Source organism: Scleropages formosus, chromosome 19 (genome assembly GCF_900964775.1).
Source record: "Scleropages formosus chromosome 19, fSclFor1.1, whole genome shotgun sequence".
NCBI classification, from domain to species: domain Eukaryota; kingdom Metazoa; phylum Chordata; class Actinopteri; order Osteoglossiformes; family Osteoglossidae; genus Scleropages; species Scleropages formosus.
Window position 1 is genome coordinate 803,946 of NC_041824.1, and position 18,741 is coordinate 822,686.

Below are 18,741 nucleotides of genomic sequence, written 5' to 3' on the forward strand. Positions count from 1 at the left end.
TTTCTTGGATTTTCTAACTGGACATTTTTTAATTGCATAAAACCCAGAACCAACACATAAATAAAACTTTACTGGGACACAGGGGGGCGCAGTGGGTTGGACCGGGTCCTGCTCTCCAGTGGGTCTGGGGTTCGAGTCCCCCTTGGGATGCCTTGCGACGGACTGGCGTCCCGTCCTGGGTGTGTCCCCTCCCCCTCCGGCCTTACGCCCTGTGTTGCCGGGTAGGCTCCGGTTCCCTGCGATCCCGTATGGACGCGGTTCAGAAAGTGTGTGTGTGTGTGTACTGGGACACATGACAAGTATACCTATTATAAACCCTACGATCTGTCGTATTACTGTTCAATACTGTATATTTGTACTCGAATTTCATTGATGGTTTCATTCGATTTAAAATCGAAATCTAACGTCATTTTTAACGCCACATTTATAGTGCGCCCCTTTTTGTAGTATTAAGGTATTTGCCGCCATGGATGTGCGCTTCCTTTTGTAGTATTACGGCATGACAATATGGCTGCTTGACCGAGGGCGCACGGCCTGGCGGTGCGTTCCGAAGAGGGGCACCGGGCTGTCGCCATGGAGATTTCAAACTGCACGCGCTTGCTGAGGAGGCTGCTTTGTGGCGGAAAACAGGCGCCGTGGAGGACGCTCTGTCGCAGGAGAGGAGACTGCGCGGCCGCGGCGCTGCTCTACAGGAAGCACGGGGACCCGGCGCGCGTCCTGCGGTGAGTGCGGCGAGTAGAGTGCGGCGAGTGGAGTGCGGCCTGTAGGCTGGGCCTTCGGTGTCTACGACGGCGGCCCTTTGGCGCCTTCTGCCGTTCGTGGGCCGCAAAACAGCGTGCGCGCTCCTTCCTTCGTTCCTTCCGCCTCGTAACCCGCACTCAGACTCACTCACTCACTCACTGTGTGGTGGCAGGTGCGAGAGCGTGCAGCTGCCCCGTCTCCAGGAGCGCAGCGTCCTCGTCAAGATGCTCGCCGCTCCCATCAACCCCGCCGACATCAACATGGTCCAAGGTAGGAGGCGGCGGCACAGCGAGTAGCGCTGCAGCTGTCTATCTGTCTCTCACAGCGCCTGGCTCTGGCTGGCTGGCTCTGGTTGGCTAGTTGGGTGGGTGCGAGAGGACACGCCGGTGGGTTCGATCCCCGCTCAGTCTGTGTGGAGTTTGCGTGGCTTTCCTCGGGGTGCTCCGGTTTCCTCCCACCCTCCAAAGACATGCTCTGCAGGTTCCCCCGTAGTGTGTGAGTGACAGAGAGAGAGAGAGAGAGAGAGTGTGTGTGTGTGTGTGTGTTCGTTCCACTGATGTATGGACGAGTCACCTAGTGTAAGCAGCGCCGTATCTAGCAGTGTAAGTCACCGCGGTGAAGAAGGTGTGTGGGCTCAGAACGCTACGTAGTATCCATCCATTGTAAGTCGCTTTGGATAAAAGCGCCGGCTGCTATAATAATCAAACGTAAATGTAGGTGCTGACGCGTCGACGCCGCTGGAACGGGGGCGGCCCTGCGGAGCCTCACGGGTCTCTTGGTGACTCTTTCCAGGCGTCTACGCCATCCTCCCGGATCTCCCCGCAGTGGGCGGCAACGAAGGGGTGGCCCAGGTCCTGGAGGTGGGCAGCCAGGTGAGCTCCCTGAAAGCGGGCGACCGGGTCATCCCGAGGGACGCCGGACTCGGTGAGCGAGCGCTTCGTTTCCGTTTGCCGACATGCCGCCGCCCGGCCACTGTGCTCCTTGACGCTCGAACCTCGGGGCGGGGGCCCGCAGGCACTTGGCGCACCGCCGCAGTGTTCGGCGAGGACAGCCTGCTTCCCGTGCCCAAGGACATTCCCCTGCTGGCAGCCGCCACGCTGGGAGTGAACCCGTGCACGGCCGCCAGGATGCTGTCTGACTTTGAAGACTTGAAAGCAGGTATGAGGAGCCTCCCTCCCTCCGGGCCTCCGGTGCGCACAGGTAGCCCATCCGTGAAACGCTTCGTTAGGTGGCGGTAACCGCCGCGTTGAGTCCTCGCTCGTGCACCCGCCACCGCTGCGTGCTCTCGAATCCCTTCAGGTGACTCCGTGATCCAGAACGCAGCCAACAGCGGTGTGGGCCAGGCCGTGATCCAGATCGCGGCTGCCAGGGGGATCCGCACGATCAACGTTGTGAGAGACAGGTGAGTCGGTCCGCTCCCGCGCGAACGGTGAGGTGTTTGGATCGAGGGCCCCGTGGCGACGATAACGATGTCGCGACGAGGATCTCGGGCGGGAGCCGCGCGGAAAGAGGATTCGGATCGCTTCGGGACCTCCGCGATAGACGGTAGCCTGTCCAGCCAATACCTTGTTTTGCCTTTCAACTTGTGTAATGTCAGACCAGACTTCGAGCAGCTCTCGGCGAGACTCCGGACTATAGGTGCCAGTCACGTGGTCAAGGAAGAGACTTTACGAAGCCCGCAAATGAAGGACTTGTTTAAGGTGAGAAAAAGGAGCAGAGGTGGCGTGCTTCACGACAAAGTGTAATTAATGTAAATGTAGTTGAAGAATTTTAATGTTATGTAAAATTAAATTTAATTTTAAAAATGGGTGCCTCACAGTTCCGATGTAAATTGAACTGCAGCTCAGTCTGTGTGGAGCTTCCATGTTCTCCTCATGTTCACATGGGTTTGCCCTGGGTGAATTGGACATTCTAAATTGTCCTCTCTCTCTCTCTGTGTGTGTGTGTGTGTGTGTGTGTGTGTGTGTGCGTGTGCGTGTGCGTGTGTGTGTGTGTGTGTGCCTGCCCGACCATGGTCTGTCATCCTGTCCAGGGTTTACCCTGTGGTGGAGAAGCTGTAATTGATGGGAGAAACCAGCTGCTGTTGGTTCTCTCACATTGCACTCTACAGAAGTGCGTCTTGGTTCTTGGATGGATGGATGGATGGATATCCCATCCCTGACTCACAAAAGCTTCTTTTCATCACTGCGGCTGGAGTCATAAAAGAGGCAAACAGGCCGATGTTGCTGGTTTCCCACATTCAGTGTTTCTTTTTGACCTGCTTTAAAACTGAGAATTTTAAGTAAGCCCAGCACTGACTCCATTCTTTAATCTTTTTTCTTTGTATTAATCTCAAAATGCCTTTAGTCTTCAGCGGAGCTGTCCTGTTTGTCCAGGGCTCCTCATCACGTGTCTCTGGTAATGTCCCCCCCCCCCCACAGACGTGTCCCCGTCCTCGGCTGGCGCTGAATGCCGTGGGAGGGAAGAGCGCTACAGAACTGCTTCGGCACTTGCAGTGAGTGTCAGGTGAACAACCCACTTAATAAGGACACAGCTGAGCGTGGTGCACTTCACTGCGATTACAGTAAGAAGCACTGTATGAGACGCGGAGCGCTACTGTTACTCCCATCGGCTCTCGGTCCGAGATACACTTTCCCAGCGAAGTAGTGAATTTCTCCCAGTAAGGTGTGCAGGGCAAAGACTCGGAGCCGCAGATGAAGACGGTGCGACTAGATACAGCTCCGATGACTATGAAAAAACATGAACAAATTGGACTAATTTGTCAGTCTGATGGGTAAATAATGCAAAAGCAAGTGTGGTCATGGAGCAGCTCTCTGCCCCACAGGAACGGCGGCACACTGGTGACCTACGGGGGGATGGCTAAGCAACCGGTCACCGTTCCAGTGGTGAGTCTGCTCAAGGATCGCTTCGCCGATCATTTCTCTGGCGCTACAGCCGTAGTCGCGCAAAGACGAAGGATAGAGTCTGTTTGCTGTGAATATGTTTCGAGTATTGATTTAAATCACACGTGTTGCGATGCACCTGGACACATCATCGGTGATGTAACCTGGGGGTCGTAGGGCGTTCCGGGTCTTTCGACATTAGACGGTGTCCTGGTAGCACTTCCTTGACCCTACGGCTCAGCTCTCCTCATCCGCAGCCACCCTGGATGCCTCTAGATGTCACCTGTGCAGCCGCACTTCCGTAGCCTCCCTCCTCTGAAAGCCCGTGATACCCAACATACTACAGGCGCCATACAAAGACTTGTCTGTAAATTCCCAGCAGCCCTCTTCGGTGGGCGCACATCATGTCCTCCTCCGTGTGCCGTTTCACTACATCCCGCTTGTCGCACAATTGCCTTTCTGCAGCAGACACACGGCACGTCAGTGGTACATTTAATGCGTACCATCATTTCTACTCCATTTCCTTATTTTCCTCTCCCGGTACAGAACGAGATTTCGACACCCTTCGGTCCAAGTAGTGGGTTCCTCATCCCTTTGTACCTAACCTTGGGTACTTTCCCCATGGGAGGCGCAGATGTCACTGAACAGCCCGCTGGCGGTGGTACTGAAGTAGCATTGTGCTTCTGAGCAGGCCGACCACCCTGCTGTGTGGTCTTAAGACTAAAACAGGATGTCTCCTTTCTTGCCCCCAGAGTGCCTTGATCTTTAAGGATCTGAAGGTGCGGGGCTTCTGGGTGACCCAGTGGAAGAGGGACCATGCACAAAGTGAGTGAACAAGATGATATGTTTTTGGGATTCTGCTCGTTTTGGTTAAACCCCAAGTCTTTCGGCTAAAGAAACGAAGTGCATATATATATATATATAATGTGACCATGTATAAATAGTATACGTTGTATGACGTCACCGTGAAAGCACGTCCAGAGAGCAGGACCCGGCCAAACCCACCGTGCCACCGCACCCTTCTGTAATTGGTTAACAAATGATTGGAACCTCTGACATGACCTGAATACAGCATAGTAATCGTGGAAAGTTGCTTTGGAGAAACGTGTCTCCTAAGGAATAAGTGTAAATTAAAGTTGTTTTTTCATAACTGCAACCTACCCTTGGGGTTAAGAGCACAATGAGTTCCGAAAAGCTTTCTCGAGTCTTGTTGGGACTCTAACGACCCTTACTTGCGCTTCGCAGACGAGGGCTCCGTGAACGAGATGCTGGCACAGCTGTGCGCCCTGATCCGGGAAGGAAAGCTGTCGGCTCCGGCCTGCACGGAGGTTCCCCTGCAGGACTTCAGGGAAGCTCTGGAGCGCTCCATGCAGCCCTACACGTCCACCAAGCAGATTCTGGTCATGTGACTTGGAAGGAGACTCTCGTTACGTGCGTTTGGCGTACGTGCAGATCTGAACGACACTTAAGTCAACATTTACTGGGTTCGGGAGGCACGTCGACGAAAACGTTTCCGTCCCAATCAGCACTGGTCTCTAAGTAACGGAGCTGTGCTAGGAGGGGACTGCTGTAAATGTTATGTAATGTAAATGTGTTTCCGACACCTTAGAGACTGTTTGTAAGTTGCATTATTGTTTATGTATCCTTCACTAAAATGATGATATTTCATTATGTTGACGAGGGGCACTTAATATTTTTGGGAGAAAAAGCATAACTACTGTCACTGCTGTCATCAGGAAACGTAGAACACGTAACCGCAGGGCTGCTGGCACGTCCAACATTTTATTTTCATGCACAATTTCATTTGCTGCAGAAACACAATGTCGCCACTTAGTGCTAAAGGTTAGAGGCCCTAGTTGTGTCAAAGTTACAGGCAGTATTTTATGAACAGCTCTGGCTGATTATTAACGAAAAAAAATTCAGACAAATCAAATGCGAATAGAAAATCAAAAACAAAAATGGTCGTACTAGAAGCATTTTGGAATGACCAGAAACTGCCTGAAAATGTTGAAAGGTGTGGGATCGGTTTCGTGGTCCCACCTCTTGTGTGTCGGTTCAATGGAAAACGTCACGTGCGTAACAACGTGTGTTTTTGGAGCCTGTAGTGATTGGGTTTTTTATGAAGCCGACGTTCGCGCACGATCTTCGTGTGTGTGTGTGTGTGTGTGTGTGTGTGTGTGTGTGTGTGTGTGTGTGTGTGTGTGGGGGGGGAGACGCCCGCCTGGCTGCTAGCAGTGTCAGGAAACAGGTGAAGCACTTTAAAGAGTACGAAATTGCTGCTCCAGCCCGCAGTGCTGACCCACCTATTGCCTTTAATGAGATCAACAGAGGAATAAAGCGAGTTCAGCTGAGGTCACCGAAGGGTCACAGTGAGAAAAGTGACACGAGAGAAATGACGGCGTGACACGACAGTGACAAACGACACTGTTGAAAAGATACGTCCTCATCAGCCACCGTTACACTGAAATAAGAAGGCGGGGCTGAAGTGAGATAATTTTCCAGTGGGTGGAACGTTGGGTACAATAACCACTTTCAACACCGTACATTTCAGTATTGCAAGGCGCGGACACGCACACACACGCACGCTCAATGCGCTTGTTTTACCGAGTCGTACAAAAACTTGTGATAAGTGCAGTTTCACCATGTAGATGCTTTTTGTACTGATTAAACGATGAAGGACAATCTCTGAAAGTCACTTTTTAAAGCCTGTTTAATCTTTTAACCACAGCGATTCAATTAAATGGAAGCTCATAGAAATATGACAGCAAAATCAACTACTTCCTCAACACACTGTGGCACGCGTTTCGCTAATGCCAGCACCGGTGTAAGGGCGTCAACCTCGGCAGCAGGCAACGCGGGTCCGAGTGTCACAGGGCGGCGCAATATATGGTAAGTGCCGTGGGAATGAGCAAGGGAATGAAGGCCAGGGGGGTGGCGGCTGTGCCCTCCCTCAGCAGGCACTGCTCATACCTCTCAAAGTCCACCTCGCGGATGGCGCAGATGTGGTCGACACGGCAGTCCGCATCGCACGCGGACAGGTCGTAGCTGACGGAGTTAAACTCGTAGTACTTCTGCAGGTCGCAGCCGGTTCCTGCGAGCCGCTCTAAGACGGCGTGCATGGAGGACGGGGAGGCATCGGGCACTTGGAAGGCCTCGCACAGCCGGTACTCCTTCTCCCAGCGTTCCCGCATCGCGTTAGCGTAGGTCAGGTTCAGGTAGTAGGTCACAGAGTCCTTTATAGAAACAAGGACAGGAGAGGGCTTCAGTGGAATCGGTGCCTCCGTTGACCCTGGCCAGGGATCCGCGAGCGTGCGTAACCTTTCAAACCCACGTTAAAACGGGGCCTCGAGTACAGACTCGGCAGCCGTAGCCGTCCCGTGATCCCATCAGCATAATAACAATAATAGAGTACGCACCACGAGAACATTAGGAAAGTGCCAGAGCACCGTAAGCAGCTAGGGATGTTTGTGTCTCCTTACGTCCTACCTCTACAAGGAGTGTGCTGGGGTCGTAATTGAAAACGCGAATTCCAGGATTGTTGGCTCCATCCTCCACTCCAGGCAAAGTGGTTTTCCAAGGAGTGACTCCAGGGGTTATGAAAATTGTGCTGATAGGATTCCCTGGTACAGAAAGTGCAACATGGAGCTGTGACCTTAGCCAAGAGCCCGTCAGTCCTGCGTCTTGGTTTTAAAGGACATCGCCGGGATGGGCCTCTGCACAGGCTCCTCCGCGCTCCCTGCCAACATTTGTCCAGCTGCAGAGTTGAGATTTGAGCGAAGGATACCTTGCAAGTCGTAGAACATGCGGAAGCTGTCGGTGTGATGATGGCCGAAGAACTGTCCGTATATGACCGCATGGTGCTTCTGGACCAGCTCGAGGTAGCGACGGTTGAAATCCGGCCGGAACCATGGTTTGCTCCTCTTTTTCTCAAAGAAACCTGGGGGAACGTGGCCCACGATGTACGCCTGTCAACGAAATAGAAGGCAGTCCTTCACAAGAAGACCCTCTCTCCGTCCATTCTCAATAAGCGCTTGTCCGGTTCCGGGTTGCCGTGGTCCTGCGCCTATCCCGAAAGAGCGGGGTGCGAGGCAGGGGTACGCCCCTTTTTGTGTGATGCCAGCCATTCACAGGGCAGTCTCACGCAAAGGGCAACTTTGATTCACCTGGAACGCGTCTTCAGACTGTGAGAGGAAACCGGAACACCTTGAGGGAACCCAAACACGTGGATTCTGACCCTAACCCTAACCCCAGGTGCTGTGAGGCACCTGCTCCACAGTAACACAATGAACTAATTAATAAAGATCACGAAACAGCAGAGAAACCCCGGAATGTAGCTTCCTCTTAGAAATATTCAGTTACCTGATTATTATAGTCAGTCAGGGTGGCACGGTACTGTACTGTGTGTTTCGGGTAAATTGGTGACTAAATTGCTAATAGTGTATCTACAGTAAGTGACAGAAGGAATGTGTGTTCTTGTCCTTCGCCGGACTGACATTTCATCCACGGTGTACCCCGCCTCGTGCCCCGGACGTCCGGGATAGGCTCCGGACCATTCGGACCCCACACCGCGCAAGGCATTATTAATGATGTATAGAGGGATAGAAATATTCACTCGACCTAAAGAGCATCATGTTCATTATTCACTATTGGGTTTGACTGAGGGAAACGTGAAGACCTTCTCATTTTTTTGGGCGGCTCTTGTCAGAATGTTATCCATCCATTCAAACTGGCCCGCGGGGTCCGCGACGTTCTCCGTCAGTTTATTCTGGTCGTAATACAGGTTAGTGTTGAGGACTAGGACCCTGTACCCCGTCTTGTTCAGCAGCTGCTCGCTGTAATAACCACCTGAGGGCAGAGGAGGACTGCTGTTGTTCTGCAACTCTTAACACTGCACACAAACTCTATTCATTTCCTGAGCCTCTACCGCTCTGGAACGTGCGCTGAGATTCGGGTTCCAGCCAATCCTGCCACAGCTGGGCCATCTGCTCATACATGGTGCTCTGGCCAGGTGGCATCTGGCTCTTGGGATGGTAGTCATGGTTACCCAGTGCAGAGTAAACCTTAGTTTCTGAGACAGACATGAACTTTGTCAGGCTACCAGTCTCGTAAGTACATAAATGTCAGCAAAATTATAAAGTGACTGTCATATAAAGGTTATAGGTAATATTTTATGTTTTTATATTGGCAACAAAAGGTGTTCTAACGTTAACATTTTTTTTCTTTTTAATAGTCCATATTAGCAAAGTAAATAAAGAAAAAAAAAAAAATTCAGGATGACCATGCACTGGTAAAGACTAAGCCCTCTTGGCAAGACATACTTGGAAATGCCAGCTGCAGGAGGCGTGTGAGGTTTCCAACGATGGAGAGAACAGCCTCCTCTCCCAGCTGCTCGTTGGGTACATGAGGTGTATCGTCCCTACGAAAAAGTAAAACAAACTTTAACAAAGAACTGACCTTTTTAAGTATTCAGTTACCATTATCAATTATACACACACAGCCTACAACTGCTGGTCCCAGCAAACCAGCACCTGGCAACACAGGGCATAGGGCTGGAGGGGACACACCCAGGGCAGGATGCCAGCCTGTTGCAGGGCACCCCAAGCAGGACTCGAACCCGGGACCTGCCGGAGAGCGGGACCCGGCCAAACCCACCGTGCCACCGCACCCTTCTGTTATCGGTTAACAAACGATTGAAACCTCTGACGTGACCTGAAACTATTACATTCCATATCATCACTCTTGCTGGTGTCGATTGGCTTTGTGTCGCAAAGATACCCGGTCCAGATGATGAAATCTGGCTCTGGAAGAATAACTTTCATGGCATTTATAGATGAGTCGATGAGGTCCCACGGCGAATCGCAGTGGTAGTGACCAAACCTGCCAGCGTTCGGCGCCGGCCGAGTTCCGGTGGAGGCGCAGACAAGGCCGGGGTTGTCCGTCACTGTGTAGCTGGGGTCCCAGTGGAGATCTGTGATGTGCCAAAAGCTACCTGAAAAATGGAATGAAATTTTACTAAAAAGACGGTCACATCCAATTTACTTACTCACTTTCTAGAAGTGCCTACCCTGGTCAGGGTCACGGTGGTCCGGAGCCTGTCTCAGAATCAATGAGCACCAAACTGGGGGTACACTCTGGACAGGACACCAGTCCATCACAGGGTAGCCACATATGCATACACACTCACTCGCTCACTCATTCATTCTCATGCTAAGGGCAGATTAGAGTGGCCAGTTCACCTGAACCGCTTGTCTTTGGAGCGTGTGGAGGAAATGATCCCCACCTCTGGCTGTAGCACCCTTGAGCAAGGTACTTACCCTCTGTTGCTCCAGTAAAATTACCCAGCTGTCTAAATGGGTAAATAATTGTAACCTTAACATTGCACGTCGCTTTGGAGAAAAGCATCAGCTAAATGAATAAATGTAAACACAGGGAAACATCCTTTGATTTACGAAACTAATTAGTTCCAGAAAACGATACGGATACCAAACTTTCGGATACCGAAATCATATTTCCCGTTATTTTAAATAGTAAAAGTAATAATGCGTTCTCAGTCTATCCAAAATCCCAAACTTACCTTCCCGAATACAAGTAAAAACTGCACAACACCTATATAGCATCAACCTGTGATTTGAGCATGGTATGAATCACTTCACGATTATCAAACAATTAAGGAGATCCTTAGTGGGTATGTTGCTCAGCAGAAAGTTTCGGAAACTATTTGAGTTTTCCTTAAATGGAGTAGACGGCAATAAACAATCAATAACGCAATTTATACTGTAACGACCTGCGTTACCGTTCTGAGCGGGAAATGTGTTAAATGTTAATTGGTTAGCGTTCGGTGACGTACAGGGAATATAACGGGGCGATTGCGTCTGCCGCCAGGGAGAAAGAGAAAGGAGCCTGGAGGTGCTAAGCAGGCTGGGAAGGCTGGCTAGACGCGCAGGTCCTGGAGGAAACGGGGTCCTCGGACCGAGAGCGTCATTTCCCCGTGCGTTGGCGTTCCAATAAAACGTTCGAAATGAACGCTGCCTCCGCGTCCTTCTTCGCCCCGTCCGAACCCACGGCGCCGCGCACCACAATATTAAAAGTAAGCGCAGAAACAAGGCAATTTACCACAATGAACTGTTAGTGTATTCAATGAGCGAAGCGAAGAACGGCGGAGTTGTGCCGGGCGGGGGAGACTTGGCAGTCATTATTGCACCGCCACTGCCCAAAGCAACCAGGAGACAGGAGGCCGAGAGGAAAGAGCTGAGGGAAAACATTGCCCCCTACTGTACATTACTGCACTTGAGGCACAGCTGTCACACTTTTGGACACCTTTGCGTAAATTTCATTACATTGATTGTTTTACGGTAACGTTACCGCTCGTTCCACTCGTTCCCTCACTGAGCTACTTGGCGGACAAAAAAGTCACGTTACAAAAGATGAACATTAAAACTGGCCTCATACGTTATCCTGCATGTAGCAGGTGAGCTGAGACTTTCTACTTCCCATGGACTAGTACCCTTCAAGGTACTCTACTTATACCCTAATAGGTGGTACAGTAATATTACCCTGCGGGTTAGTGTTTCACTTGATTATCTAACGCTTTTAGTCGTGTCGGGCGAAGGCATCAGTTAAATAAAGGTTACGAATATGTTTCAGCAGTCGGTCTTCACAGTTTTCTCACTCTCTACACACCTTTTGTCCCTTTACCACGTTAAAGGTAACAAGAGGAGAGCGACAGGAGAGTGAGCAAAGTGTGATGAAGCGCAAACGAAGAGGAGAACAGCAGGGCAGCGACAAAGTAACAAAGTGTCTTCACGTTGCGGATCCCAGGGGCCCGAGGCTCCGCGGCTCCGCGGCGCCGCTTCCGGACCTCCGGAGACCGGGGACTCACCGCGGGCGGCGACGGTCCGGCCGCCGGAGCCCGCCAGCGGCAGCAGCAGCAGCAGGAGCGGCGGGAGGTTGCGGAAGAGCGGACTGCGGGCGAGCGGCTCCATCGCGGCGTCAAGTGCGCTGGTTTTCGGAGTCGTTTCACCTCCAGCTCTGACCTTCGTGCGCTGATTTGTCCGGCTTCCTGGACTTTTTTTGATTCTCCCAGCTCTTCGAAGGCTTTCCGAAACTGTCCGCTTGCTTGGTTTCTCGTCCCTTTATTTCCACACGGCCACACGTGTAAAAGTTGGGCAGCGATTAGATAACAGCCGTTCGGGACAAATCCAAAGTACAAACTCACATTATCTCATAATCAAGTATGAATCCAGAAGGTTCTCTTTGACACTCAGTGAAATACTAGTGTGCCTTTCTGCCAACACTGTAGGAGTGAGATTACACACACACACACACACACACCATCTGAAACTGCTTGTCCCATACAGGGTCGCGGGGAACCGGAGCCTAACCCGACAACACAGGGTGTAAGGCTGGAGAGGGAAGGGACGCACCCAGGACAGGACGCCAGTCCGTCGGAGTGAGATTGTATTATATAGATATATATTATGTTTTTTGTAGCACACCATGACCTCACGCTGAACTGATATCTGCTGTTTCAGTTTGTTCGGCAAACCACCTTGTTTACTGGCCATGATGGAAGAGACGTGTTTCATTATATTTCGTATCTTCCACCCCGTGTTATATTGTAACGACCTGCATTACTGTGTTATATTATATGTTCGCACACGCTGCTCTTTTACGATTTACAGAATTCACAGCGTTTACACTCTTTTGAATCCAACATTTAGAGCCCTGAGGTGTAACGACGTGTCCGGGACTGGGGAGCAAAGACGTGACTCTGTGACGTGTGTGTGGAGCATAGTATTACCACAGTTCAGGGGTCCACAGGTCCCCGCTGTTCTTTCCCGTCTTCTGCTGTTCTTCTTACTCCTTCATTGTCAACGTTTAATTGTGGGACACAAGTAAAAGCCGCAAGTTGCACAACAGCGCCTCCTGTACGGTGGGGGGGCAGGATACGGAGACACTTCACCCCACCCTTATTATAACAAGGTACACTTTACACACATGGGGCCACAAGCACTGCCGCTCCGTTCGTTACACTGGACATTTACGCACCACTGGAATCTTCCGTTGAACTGCAAAACACTTCAGCTTTCGAGTTTTGTTCAACACACTCCGTGTGAAAAGTGTACAAATGCTATTATTGTCCTGAACATCAGAAATTTCATCCGGGCAGCTATAGAAAGCCAGTGCAGAGAATTCTAAATATATAGCAATTTTCATACCTCCTCTTAGTAACATTAATATTCTCCATTTTTCCATTTGATCTCTCAGAACACTCATACATTCATTCAAATAAGACCTTAAAAACATTAAATGCCAAAAACATGTGAGAACACAGACCCCAGACCCCCCCAATAAGGCCATTAGTTTAAATAATTTTTTATGCGTTCCTGAGCTCCAAAATTGACACGCATGATTTATGCAAAAATACTGACGCAGTAAATCTTATTAAATGGATACAACAACATCTTCAGTAGTCATGGCAGAACTGCACGGGGATGCTGCAGAATATATGAACATTTTGAGCTCGAGGACACAAGCCTGGTACCAGGGGTGCAGTTCTTATATTATTCAGACATTAACCTCCCGGCGCTCAACAATTGCTCCATCATGTGTGCTTTTAACGTCGATAAAACTCTCGTCGAGCCCATTTATTAAATGATTTAACGCGCTTCAATTTTCTCTTGCCATACACATTCCAATACAAAAGGTGGCGCTGTTCACTCTGTAGCACAAACCTCGACGTTCCCTTGAGCCTTCGCGTCAATGTAACCACAGAGGAAGACTGCAAACATCTCGTCTCTGATTGGGCGGCGGGCTGCGCGGCGTAGGCTCGGTTCGCGGCAAATTTGTGGCGCATGCGCAGTGTTGTCGAAAAGTGGCGCGCGGACTAGTGCGAGAAGCTTTCGGTTAAAACAGACGCGCTGTTTGGACATTTGTTTTGCTATATCGTATGTGTTTGTATAAAGAGAGACACACCTCTAATAGACTTAATAACAATGTGGAATCAAGGTGAGTTTTGAACCCTCATGTCTCTGAATCGTATTTTGCTGGTTCTTGTTTGTGGCCGAGCGAGTGAGTTTGGACGTCATCGACATCATCGTCGATCATCCGGCTGCAGCTCATCAGTGTGTCGTCGTGTTTAAAATAAGTTAACATTTGGTGATATGTTATTGTTTTTAAATAACCTGTAATATTGTATCACAGTGGACGCCTCACGGAGGTGCGACACAATTATCATTTATAAATTATTGTTAATTATTATGTGCAGCGACACAAAAATATGATCTCGTCACAAATATGACGTGTGTGTGTGTGTAGGAAGCTACGGGGAGTCCGGCGTCGGGAGGGGATACACTCAGTCCCCGGGGGGCTTCGCGTCCCCCGCCGCTTCCCAGGGAGGAGAAAAAAAGGGGGTAAGTAAGTGAGGTGAAAGAGCGGCTCCAGGACTCGTCGCGCCTGTGTGCGCGTGCGCGCGCGCGCGCGCTCCCCGTGCAGCCCATTTTCTGTCCTCTGTTCTTCCTTTAACCTCCACATCATGTTGCCCCCCCAGCAACCCTCGTTACATGTATTATTTATTAGATGCTTTTCTCCAAAGTAACTAGCATCTCATAGAAAATACAAGTTGTTCATTACACTAGCAGAAAGAGACACTTAGATGCAGATGCATTATTCTTAAGTACAGTTAGTTTCTTTCCACCGTATGAATCAGTGCTCATCATACAAGTAGCTGTATTAAACTTTATCTAAATAGCGACAATTCCTGATCACCTTCCTTGTAATTTTCTTTCTTTTTTTTTTGTATGGGATACATGTAATGTGCATGAAGGATTTTTTTTTTTTTTTTTTTTTCCTCCCATCCTTCATTCACATATTCTATCTTCTCATCTGTCTTGTCACTGTCATTCTGTCTGTGCTGTGGAAGTTTCTGTCACCAAGACAGATTCCTTCTATGTGTGAACATATTTGGCAATAAAGCTCGTTCTGGTTTTTTAAACATTTACAGGAGTAGCTGCATGAAGGGTTATCCGGGGATGATCTTTAGGTTAAAGTGTACCACAAAAAAAAAAAAAAACACTTTTATTGTTCATTGAAATCTCTCCACTCATTCCTGCAAGTCTTACATTATTCCTAAAATGTGCTTAAATTATATAGTAAATTTGTTCTCTTTGAAACTCTTGTCACTAATGTGGCTCGTCATGACCAAACAGGGTTAGTTTTGACTTTAAAAATACCATTCACATAGTAAATGTGTTGACTTTTGTGAAATGAAACAGCCAGTGTTCATTTTCAGGCACTCCATATTTTTTCCCTCTCCTGTATATTTTGTGTGACCTTATTAAAACACAAAAATATTTTTTTTATTTGGTTACTGTATTATTTACCAGGACAATTGTAATAACTGATTACTCTATCAATTTTCAGCAGTTGCAGCACTACTTACAATCTAACAAATTTTCAGATTTTTCTGATTTTGGTGTTAGCAATAAGTTTTTAGTTGGTCATAATGACATCTGAAAAGAAGTGTGTATGACTGTGTGACAGAGAACACGGGCCCAGCAGATTGTCCCCTGCACGGTTTCCCAGCTGTTGTCTGCAGTGCAGGCTGAGGATGTCTTCAGGGTAGGAGAAGTAGAGGTCGCTCAGGTGAGTCCCAAACCATCCCATGGCCACTTTGCAGAGTGCAGGTGTGATTTTCTGCGTGCACAGCTCAGCCTACCTACCTCCCTCCTGCCTGTAAATGCAACTTTTCTTCTTGAAGTAATAGCCTAAACAGACATTAGAAAAAAATAATGTCCATAGCAGCTGTTTGACCTCTCGTTAGGGTCGGGACTCTCACTGAGGGGTCAGCAGCCAAAATCCGTGTCAGTAGCACATGAATCGGCCTGCGGTCTCTCTCCCCTCCCTAGCGGAACAGACGTGTTAAACGTTAGGTTTCAGAACCTTAGCTCCATATTAATGCCTCACAAATTCATTGTGTGTTACGTTCGGCTGCCAGTTTGCAAGAAGCAGTCTGGAACCCATAGCCTGTGTGAGTGTTACTTGTCCTTCTCCATGCAGGTCACTGTGGTGGGGATCATTAGGAACACAGAGAAGTCCATGACAAACATCCAGTACAAAGTCGATGACATGACTGGGCCTCCCATGGACATCAAACAGTGGGTGGACACAGAGGTAAGCTGTGTGTGTGTGTGTGTGTGTGTGTGTGTGTGTGTGTGTGTTTTGCACTGGCAGTGTAGAGGCCAAAAAGCTGATCTCTCAGTAGCTCACACTTGAGGGCTGTAAGATGTTACGAAGAGCCATGGATACATTTTACGAGATTTCTGTTAGCATTATCATGGGAAAGACCAGTCGGGTGGGTTCTTTGTTACTCTCCTGGCTTGCTCTCTTTGTGCAGGACCCCACTATGGAGAGCACAGTTATCCCTCCTGGAACCTATGTTAAAGTCTACGGAAACCTTCGCTCCTTCCAGGTACACAGTTTCTAACGATTAGCTGCTGGGGTAGAGTCGGGCAGTTGCTTTCTTCTTTTAAGGAATTCTTTCTCAAGTCCATTTTAATTTGAACACAGAAGAGACGTGGTTTTCCGCTCTTCCGAACTGGCATGTGCTAACATTCAAGAGCATTCACTCATATGTAATTTGTTTTTGTAAGTGTGTGTGAGCATGGTACTTCGAGCCTCATCCAAACATCCACATTTTTGCTCAGCCACGTTTCAGTGCCTGACTGAGCAGGACTGTGACACATGCGAAGAGCGTTTCCTCCTGGACCCCTGATACTGGGGGGTCCGTGTTCAGTGGGGAGGGCAGGGTAGGGTAGGGTTCTGCTTGTGCCCTCGCTAGACTCATTGGCACTTTCTGTTGCAGAATCACAAGACAGTGGTGGCTTTCAGCGTGAGGCCTCTAGAGGACATGAACGAGATCACGTCACACATGCTGGAAGTCATACAGACACACATGTTGCTCAGCAAGCCGCAGGGCATGGTGAGTGCCCCGTTGTCATGCCTCTTTACCCCTCTTGAGGTCCAGGGCTTTCTGTAGACTCGCAAAAATTGCTCCACTCTATGACAGCAGTGTAAGTCTTAAAAATTGCATGCTTGTAAATATTTGAAAATGTTTCCTTATTTTGAATAATCAGTAAAGACTTTGACTCATCTGAAGAAGTTTCTTCAATAACCACGGCACGATGACACATGCTAAGTTGGCTGTAGTAGTTTGCTGAGTGTAGTGTGCAGCTTAGAGACTTCGATGGGCCACCATCTGTCTGACGGAACTTGTACCTGTTTCCAGATGGGTGGAGCGGGAGGAGGAATGAACAGCGGTATGGCCCGCCCGGGTATGGCTAGCATTAGTGGAGGCTACTCTGGAGCTATAGACATGTCCAACAACGGCCTGAGCCCCAGTCAGAACCAGGTGAGTCTGAACCTGAGAGCCTAGATACACAGGTCTTGCGCCTGACTTGCGGTGTTTCTCTATGCCTGTCTGAAGCAGCTAATGTTCGATCTGAACTTTGCTCACAAGGGGAAGTGTTGCTGTCATTAAGGAACCCAAATCACTTCTGGAGCTTCTGTTCATTTGAGAGGAGCAGAGCCAAGCAAACATAATTATTGACTCTTTCTGTCTGGAAGGTGTTGAGCTTGATTAAGAGCTGCCCAGACCCACAAGGCATCAGCATCCAGGACTTGAAGCTCAGGCTCAGTGGCATGAGCATCTCCGTCATCAAGTGAGTCCTTCCCTCTCCTGCTGTTTGGATGGTCAGCACCTTGGATAAGATTGCCTCAGCTGAACTGACCATGTATTCATTCTTATAGCTCAATATGTCTCACTGTTTAGATTCTGAGCATTCGTATTCATAGGCCTAAGTTGTACTGAAGACAAAAATATTGTCATCTAGAGTGTGCACATGGGTGTGGTTAGTGTACATGAAATGTCAGAGGCTTCACTGAGAAGGGTTCTGCTGTTAAATTTAAGATGAATGGAAGTACAGAAAAAATACTTTGAACCGTGCAGTTCACGTACGTGTTGTTGTACTTGTTTTTGGGCTGTGTAGGATATGCATATTGCTCTTGAATCATCTCCTTTCGCACTAAATTGTCCTCTCTCTCTTGCTCTGGTTCCAATGCAGACAGGCTGTGGAGTTCCTCAGCAACGAGGGCCACATTTTCTCCACTATTGATGAAGACCACTTCAGATCCACAGACAATGATGACTGAAGCACTTGGATTTGACCCATATCCTCTCAAAAGGACTCCAGTATTAAAAAGATGGTGTATCTCAGTCTGAGCTCGGTGACTTGTGGTATCAGGATGATTCTGTAGGAGGCCTCACCTGTGTGAATTGATTTGTTTTGGTGTAAAATGACAGCTTAATGAAGAGCTCGGGGTTTACCCAGGATTTACAGAAACAGGTTATCTCAACATAGTGTCCATTCCCCAGAATTGATCTTATCCGGTCTTTTTGACCATACTAGAAAATTAGTCTCCTAATAGCAGCAATATGTATGAAACTGTTCTTTTGCTAAATGTCTTTTTTTTCCCAGTTAGAAGAAGTGTTCTTTAAAATCTGAAGAATCGGTGTTCCATAAATAACTATTATTTAGGCTTTCCATTGAATAGGAAGAGGCAAGATTGACATTTTGAAGTATTATGTAATTTGGTAGAAGGTTTAAAAAGTTTTTGAAGTCAGGGAAACTTTCAAAAAAAACAAGTGGTCTTTCAAAGTTAAATGTACCATAACAATCAGATTTTCCACAGTTACTAATTTAAATAGCTGCTTTGGAGGTGGTGTTCATCAGTCCTTTCAACATTTTCAGTAGACAAATTAGTGTAGTGTCTACACTTAAGCACACAGTTATCCCTGCTTTTAATTATATTCTGTGCCCCTCCCCCTTAAGCAAAGTTCTATAACTTTTCCCACTTGAGCCTTTCTTTAGATGTGCAGCAGTGCAAGTTGAAAATGGCAGAAATCAAGTTGTAATTGCACTGGTAACAGGAAATTGGTTGAACTCCACCCATATTTCAGCCACAGTCTTCTTGTGGCTTAAAAACAAAATTTACAATTGTTTTTACAGTGTGAAAACAAACGAAATACACATTGATATTGAATGTCTTAATGAGTTAGTTT

The 18,741-nt window shown here is 48.5% G+C and overlaps 3 protein-coding genes across 7 annotated transcripts; 2 read left to right on the top strand and 1 right to left on the bottom strand.

Annotated features, from left to right (window-relative positions):
- Positions 1-497: 497 nt before the first annotated feature.
- mecr (mitochondrial trans-2-enoyl-CoA reductase) lies at positions 498-5,291 on the top strand. The gene is made up of 10 exons (XM_029246517.1): positions 498-722; positions 914-1,011; positions 1,534-1,665; positions 1,756-1,899; positions 2,041-2,143; positions 2,339-2,441; positions 3,162-3,235; positions 3,566-3,626; positions 4,376-4,448; positions 4,869-5,291. Exons 1-10 carry the CDS (start codon positions 574-576, stop codon positions 5,030-5,032), a joined length of 1,101 nt encoding a protein of 366 aa, XP_029102350.1. The 5' UTR covers positions 498-573; the 3' UTR covers positions 5,033-5,291.
- Positions 5,292-6,334: 1,043 nt separating this feature from the next.
- smpdl3b (sphingomyelin phosphodiesterase acid like 3B) lies at positions 6,335-12,499 on the bottom strand. Of its 5 annotated transcripts, XM_029246370.1 has the most exons (9): positions 12,424-12,499; positions 11,503-11,753; positions 9,399-9,612; positions 8,942-9,039; positions 8,548-8,691; positions 8,299-8,468; positions 7,408-7,588; positions 7,110-7,243; positions 6,335-6,856 (listed from the first exon to the last, which is right to left on the bottom strand). In XM_029246370.1, exons 2-9 carry the CDS (start codon positions 11,603-11,605, stop codon positions 6,491-6,493), a joined length of 1,410 nt encoding a protein of 469 aa, XP_029102203.1. In that variant the 5' UTR covers positions 11,606-11,753; positions 12,424-12,499; the 3' UTR covers positions 6,335-6,490. The 5 variants fall into 5 exon arrangements, with proteins under 5 accessions (XP_029102203.1, XP_018596616.2, XP_029102204.1 ...); XM_018741100.2 differs by lacking the exon at positions 11,503-11,753 and having other exon boundaries at positions 12,424-12,476; XM_029246371.1 differs by lacking the exon at positions 12,424-12,499 and having other exon boundaries at positions 9,501-9,612; positions 11,503-11,943.
- Positions 12,500-13,467: 968 nt separating this feature from the next.
- Positions 13,468-18,135, top strand: rpa2 (replication protein A2). Its single transcript, XM_018741304.2, has 9 exons — positions 13,468-13,631; positions 13,941-14,035; positions 15,165-15,266; positions 15,681-15,794; positions 16,018-16,092; positions 16,486-16,602; positions 16,909-17,031; positions 17,247-17,341; positions 17,744-18,135. The coding sequence occupies exons 1-9, from the start codon at positions 13,619-13,621 to the stop codon at positions 17,829-17,831; spliced, it is 822 nt and encodes a 273-aa protein (XP_018596820.1). The 5' UTR covers positions 13,468-13,618; the 3' UTR covers positions 17,832-18,135.
- The last annotated feature ends 606 nt before the right edge of the window (positions 18,136-18,741 follow it).

Bases quoted from the DNA above. Each gene is read 5' to 3' on its own strand.
- mecr (XM_029246517.1), top strand. From the start codon at position 574: ATGGAGATTTCAAACTGCACGCGCTTGCTGAGGAGGCTGCTTTGTGGC. The intron at 1,900-2,040 runs GTATGAGGAGCC...GAATCCCTTCAG, and splicing joins CTTTGAAGACTTGAAAGCAG to GTGACTCCGTGATCCAGAAC. The intron at 2,144-2,338 runs GTGAGTCGGTCC...GTGTAATGTCAG, and splicing joins ATCAACGTTGTGAGAGACAG to ACCAGACTTCGAGCAGCTCT.
- smpdl3b (XM_029246370.1), bottom strand. From the start codon at position 11,605: ATGGAGCCGCTCGCCCGCAGTCCGCTCTTCCGCAACCTCCCGCCGCTC. The intron at 8,692-8,941 runs GTATGTCTTGCC...TGTCTGTCTCAG, and splicing joins CCTGCAGCTGGCATTTCCAA to AAACTAAGGTTTACTCTGCA. The intron at 7,244-7,407 runs GTATCCTTCGCT...TTTCTGTACCAG, and splicing joins CATGTTCTACGACTTGCAAG to GGAATCCTATCAGCACAATT.
- rpa2 (XM_018741304.2), top strand. The intron at 16,093-16,485 runs GTACACAGTTTC...TTTCTGTTGCAG, and splicing joins GAAACCTTCGCTCCTTCCAG to AATCACAAGACAGTGGTGGC. The intron at 16,603-16,908 runs GTGAGTGCCCCG...ACCTGTTTCCAG, and splicing joins TCAGCAAGCCGCAGGGCATG to ATGGGTGGAGCGGGAGGAGG.